At 40.7% G+C, this 6,388-nt stretch overlaps 1 protein-coding gene across 1 annotated transcript in view; it reads left to right on the top strand.

The window, feature by feature from the left end:
* The first annotated feature begins 301 nt into the window (after positions 1-301).
* Positions 302-6,388, top strand: part of PNPT1 (polyribonucleotide nucleotidyltransferase 1) — a 44,175-nt gene continuing 38,088 nt past the window's right edge. Inside the window, exons 1-3 of the mRNA XM_058667812.1 lie at positions 302-528; positions 4,262-4,322; positions 5,172-5,246. Coding sequence (XP_058523795.1) covers positions 368-528; positions 4,262-4,322; positions 5,172-5,246 — 297 coding nt within the window. The 5' untranslated portion in view covers positions 302-367. The remainder of the gene's footprint in view (positions 529-4,261; positions 4,323-5,171; positions 5,247-6,388) is intronic.

Raw genomic sequence — 6,388 nt, 5'->3', positions numbered from 1 at the left:
AGATCTCTTTCCAAACCCCAGTACAAACATTCTGATAATTTTTAGTTCATGGAGGTAAATATTCATAAGTTTTTGACCAGTTACTTCTATTATTACTATATTTACCAAACTTTTATAGATTTACATTATTCTAGGTCTTCTAAAACGACGGCATTCCCTCCGCCGCCCCCATCATTCTTTATTTGCCTTTCACTGGCAAAGAAACAGAAAAAGGCAGCTACAAGGCGATCGCGTTCTGAGGGGTATGACCCTGTTCAGCTGTAGTAGAAAGCGACCCGTGTGCGTTTACCCGGCGTTCCCAGGCCCCGCCCCCCGGGGCCGGGTGAGCCAATGAGGACACAGCCCGGGCTGATCGCGGGCAGGTGTCATGGCGGCGTGCAGGCACTGCTGCTCCTGCCTGCGGCTCCGGCCCCTGGGCGATGTCTCCCTGCGACTGCCGGGGCGGGATCGAGCGCTCACACACTTGCAGGTGCGAGCGCTGTGGGGTGGCTCCGGGGCCCGAGCCGTGGCAGTGGACTTGGGCAACAGGTAAGACACGGCGTGCGTTCCCCGTCCTCGCCAAACTTCCTGCCTGGCCAGCCCGGGTGCGTTCCCCTTCCAGGGTGCGAATCCTGCCGCACAGGTCTTTTGACCATCTCCACCCCAGATCTACATTCCCGGTTCTCCTTAACGGGCTTGGAGTTTCCCCTTCTGAGACCTTACCCTGCCGCACTGCCTCGTGCTCCTGGCTTCTCCCAGCTGCTGTGTTCGGGGCTCCCTTTCTCTAGCCTAGGGTGTCCCTGATTTTTGCGCTTTTCGGGCTCTGACGTAGGAAGCATTGCACTTCGGAATGAGCTGACATATGTATGCGTGATTCCATCCTCCTGACCTTCTCTGACCCTGAATAGGAAGGGAAGGGAGAGGGAAAGAAACGTCGTTTAATTGAGCCGTTGTCTGATATATGCAGCCTTTTAAAGCCTGTGTTAACATACATTTCTATTTTTACAGTTGTAACATCAAAGGATTAAAAAAAAGATTTAAGGAACTTTTTCAGAGTCAAAAAGTTAGTCCTGTGGATCTAAGTGGATTTGGGTTTCTTGTTGACAAATCCCACGCTTTCTTCAGAGATTTGCCAGAATTTATGTTAAAAACTGCTTCCCAAGAAACATACTTGATCTATTTTTAGAATAAATGAATCTGTTAATTCATACTTTATATACCTAAGTTTTTAGTGGCACTTTGAAATGTTTTTGACCCCAGCTTATAAAAAAAAGATCTTTGAATCAGACCTTTTCTCCGTGATTGACTAGAACACATTCTTTCACCACGTGTGTAGCATGAGGTATTTGAATTTGATCAAGAGGTCTGCAAACATTTCAGTAAAGGGCCAGCTAGTAAATAGTTAAAGTTTTTGCACTACCTACTGCGTGTGTTTGCAAACCCTCTTAAAATGGAAGAAGCATGCTTAATGAATAGCTGCGCAGAAAAGGGATACAAGCTGTAATCTGACCCCTAGACGAGGTGATGTCTAAGTTTTAACATTCATCCTGACTTCTCGGACATGTGGCCTACTGATAGATGCAGGTTTGTGTGACACTGCACACTGTGCCTGTCTCTGAGCCTTATGCCCTTGTCTGCTCCACTGCCAGCACCTGCCTCTTTACTCCACCCATCGTCCACCCATTGTTGCCATCAATCAGCGAAAGCTCATTTTATCATACACTTGTATCATTAGGACATTTGTATTTAGTAAAAACAGAAACCCAAATAGAATCTCTAAATAGTCCCCTGTAGTAACAAAAAGAAACCCTCAAATCTTCAAGTTCAGAGCTGATAACACAAAAAACATTATGTTCATTAATATGCATTAAAAAAATAAATATGTGTGTGTATATATATATATATATATATGCTCTGTTCTGATATGAAATTTAGCAAAATGGGTCTCCTGAATAAGTACACGTGATTTTTGTTAACTCAAGCTTTAGGCAGAAGTCCTTAAGGTGCTGATGTACCAGGGTTGTCCCTTGATGCCTTTAGCATGTGAAGGACAGAATACAATTAGGGGCCAACATTGTGAGGCAGCTGATTAAGCCACAGCCTGCAGTGCTAGCAATCCAATATGAGCACAGATTCAACTCCAGGATGCTCCACTTCTGGTCTAGCTCCTTGCTAATGTGCCTGGGAAAAAAGTAGATGGCCTAAGTCCTCGATCCCTATACCTGTGTGGGAGACCCAGATGGAGTTCCAGGCTCCTAAATTCAGTTTCAGCCATTTGGGTAGTGAACCAGAGAACGAATGATATCTCTCCCATTTGAGGCTAATTACGAATACTACTATGAACATTCCTGTGGAAACTTTTGCATGAATGTGTGTTTTCATTTAAGTATACAACCGCAAGAATTTATTGAGTCACAAATTACCTGTGTTACCTTTTTTGAAACTGCCAAGATTACTTCCCAAAAGAGGTCAGCATTTTCTGTTACTACTATTAGGGTGTAAAAGTTCCAGTTTCTGCTCATCCTCACCAACATGTTGCTATTGGTATTCTTGTTCTGCTTTGTTTTTATCTTAAAGATTGATTGATTTGTTTGAAAGATAAAGTTACAGAGTTGGGGGAGGCAGAGAGAGATATTTGAGAGACCACTGGTTCACTCCCCAAGTGGCTGCAAAGCCAAGGGTAAGCCAAGCCAGGGCTAGAAGTGAACAGTTTCATCTGGATCATACACTTGGTTAACAGGGGCCCAAGCACTTGAGACATTTTCCACAGCTTTCCCAGTTACATTGGCAGAGAGCTGGATCCCAAGTAGAGTAGCCTGGCTTTAAACCACTGCACATATAGGATGCTAGTGCAGCATGTGGTGGCTTAACCCACTGTATTACAGTGCTGGCCCCACTACTGATCTTTACAATTGGAGCTGTCCAAGTAAATATAAAGTAATACCTTATGTGATTTTCATTTGCATTTCATTGATGGCCAATGATAATGAAAACAGTCTTATGTATTTATTGGCCATTTGTATATCTATGGAGAGATGAGCATTCAAATATTTTGCCAGTTTTTAAATGGGTTCTTATTGTTGAATTGTGAGAGCTCCTTATATATTCCAGATGCAAGTTCCTTATTAGAGCTATGATTTGCAGATATTTTTCCAACTCTGTTGGGTTTCTTCTATTTTTGATGATGTTCTTTGAATCATGAAAGTTTTCCATTTTGATGAAGTCCAGTTTGCTTTAAAAACAAAAACATTTATTTATGTACTTATTTGAAAGGCAGAATTACAGAAAGAGGAGGAGACTGAGAGATCCCCCAAGTGGCTACAACAGCTGAGCCTTGGCTGGGCTGTGCCTGAGCCCAGCAAGAACAGCTTGCTCTCCCTCGTGGGTGCTGGGGCCCAAGTATTTGGGCTCTTCTTCACTGCTTTCCCAGGCACATTAGCATGGAGCTGATTTTGAAGTGGAACAGCCGAACAGGAACCAGTGCCCACATGGAATGCCACCATCACTAGTAGCACTTAAGACATTATGCTGCAATGCCAACCTCCAGTTGATGCTTTTAATGTCATAGCTAAGGAGACTTTATCCAACACACATTTTTGAAGTTATTCATTTTATTTATGAAGAATGCTACCGTTTTAGTGCTAATATGTAGGCCTAGAATCCATTATTATTATATGGAGAGGTAATCCTTTTTTTTTGTACATATGGACATTCAAGTTGTTCTATCATTGGTTGAAGAAACTTTTTTTTTAATGGTACAATTCTACAGGGTCTGGGATTTCCCTACCCCCTCCCCAAATGAAGAGACTGTTTTTACCCTCCATTAAATTGTTTTGGCATCATTGTCAAACATGAAGATCTCTACAGGCAATATGTAGGAGTTTATATTTTGTCCTGATAGTGATGGGGGAAATTTTGAAAGATTTTAACCTGAGAAATGATCCAATATATGATAAAGGTTCTTGTGATCAACAAGGTGGGACAACAAGAGACAGAACTGTGTTGGCAAATGGGAAGGCAGTTCATTTCTGCATCCTCTAAATACTGTTCTTCGGATGAACCTCTTATATTGGTTCTTAACGTTATTGTTTACGTGACTTTTAAATTCCTCTTGCCCTTTGATAAGGATCATAAATTCTAATTGTTCTATACTTTTTGCTGATGGAGGACAGCCTGTAAAGCATAATTGCCTATATTGTATTAGAATTTTTTATTATTTTGTACTAAGCTGAGAATTATACTGATGACCTAAGCCATTATATATTGTATTTTTTCTTAACAGAAAATTAGAAATATCCTCTGGAAAACTGGCCAGATTTGCAGATGGCTGTGCTGTAGTACAGGTAAAAAGTCCAGATTTTAAAAATTTCATCTTAACAAAATGCTTATGGAAACTGGCACTCAGTATTTTACATCATGTCACTTAGAACTGTAGACATCAAAGTTAATTCAGATTTTAAGATCATTTCTAGTGCCAGAACCATTCCAGACAACTAGAGTTATGTCACTATACATTTAGTGACATTTAAGATCCCTTCCACAGTTGGGGTTCTGTTTTATTCTGTAATGCTTTTCTAGAGAAAGTAATTTTTTTTCAGTACTAATATTAGAAACACACTTCTTAATATGCAGCCTAAATTTTCTCGTATAAAGTAAAGATGCTTTGATTTATAGGATGTGACTAAGCTATAATACCCTAAGAATGAGAGAGGGAAAGTTAGATCTTCCACTGTGCATTTTTCCACTCCTCAAATATGTATGCAACAATCAGAGTTAGGCAGGGCATATGCCAGACCTAATTATGTACTTATATTGAATGATATATTTTATATATTAGGTATATATAAAATCCATCCTGATCTCCCACATGGATGGCAGTACTTGAGTCATCCATTACCTGCTGCCTTTTAGGTGCGTTAGCAGGAAGCCAGATTGGAATCAGTCCTAACTGGGGAGCTGGGCGTCCCAAGGATTGGCTTAACCTGTTATACCACAATACCCATCCTAACTCTATAGCTAATGGAAGCTTACTTACGTAGAAGGAATCAAGGTTTGGGCTATTTGTAACTAATTGTTTTCGTTGTAATGTGGGTGACATCTCTTTTCCTGAGTTTAAGTGGAATGAAGAATCATTCAATTGCTACTTAAACATTTTATTTCAAAAGAATTCAGCAGTATTCTTTATGTTCAAGTCAGGTGACACTGCAGTGATGGTCACAGCGGTCAGTAAAACAAAACCTTCACCTTCCCAGTTCATGCCTTTGGTGGTAAGTATTTATTAACTGATATAGCCTGTATTGTGGCATAAACATAGAATTAGTAATATCTTTACAGTGTCTAGTAAATTCCTTGGTTCTTTGATATTGCATCATTAAAACAATTTAAACTGATTTATCCATAGCTCATTGTAGTGCTAGAAGTAAGCATACTTGAGAATATCTTGGTGTATAAGCTGACAAATACAGTAGCACATATGAATACTTTGATGTTGAATAAGCAATGAATATCATTGCCCTCATACATTTCCCTTCAGTATGATTCTGTAAGTATATGTTTAAGAAATAGCTCATTTTGTTGGGGCTTTTAATTGATCGGGATGATACTCTGCCAGCTCTACCTTCAGACCAGAGATGGTCTCCCCAACAAGCTGTTGAACTTATCTGGACAATAAGATGCTAGACTCTATGCTTGCTATATGCTTGCATCAAAAGAATCTCAACTGAACTTGAACTGTGGTAATGCAATAAGGTGGAAGAATCCACCATGGGGGGAGGGTTTGGGGAGGGGTGGGGGAAATCCCAGTACCTATAAAACCGTGTCACATCACGCAATGTAATTAATTTTAAGAATTTTTCAAAAAAGAAAGAAAGAGCTCATTAGGATTTTATGGTGCATTTCTTTTCTAAAAAGGGAAATACAGTTATATCTAACAGAGTTAATTCAAAAAAGGGAATATTTGACTTGACCATAATAAGCTAATTGTGGGAAGTAGTGAATTTAGGTAGCCATGTGATCACGAAGTGAGGCTTTTTAAAAATCAAGTTACTGAGAAACGCACACTATGGCATGGCTGTTAAAGTTGATCCCTGAGATACTGACATTCCACGTGGGTATCAGTTCATGTTTGACTACTCCACTTCCAGTCCTTGCTACTGGCCTGGGAAAAGCAAGTAGAAGATGACCCAAGTGTTTCAGCCCCTACACCCTTTTGGGAGACCCAGATGAAATCCCTGGTTCTTGACTTTGGCCTACACCAGCCCTGGCCACTCCAGTCAACTGGAGACAGAACCAGCCAGTGGAGGAGTATCTATTTCTCTGCCTCCTCCTCTCTCTCTCTGACTTTCCCACTGTCTCCATCTCTTTCATTTTCTTCTTTCTCTTTCCCTTCTCTTCTCCCTCTTCTAGCCTC

This window comes from Ochotona princeps, chromosome 8, assembly GCF_030435755.1.
Source record: "Ochotona princeps isolate mOchPri1 chromosome 8, mOchPri1.hap1, whole genome shotgun sequence".
Lineage (NCBI taxonomy): Eukaryota > Metazoa > Chordata > Mammalia > Lagomorpha > Ochotonidae > Ochotona > Ochotona princeps.
Note: the sequence above shows the minus strand (reverse complement) of the source record. Positions and strands in the feature narration are given on the sequence as shown.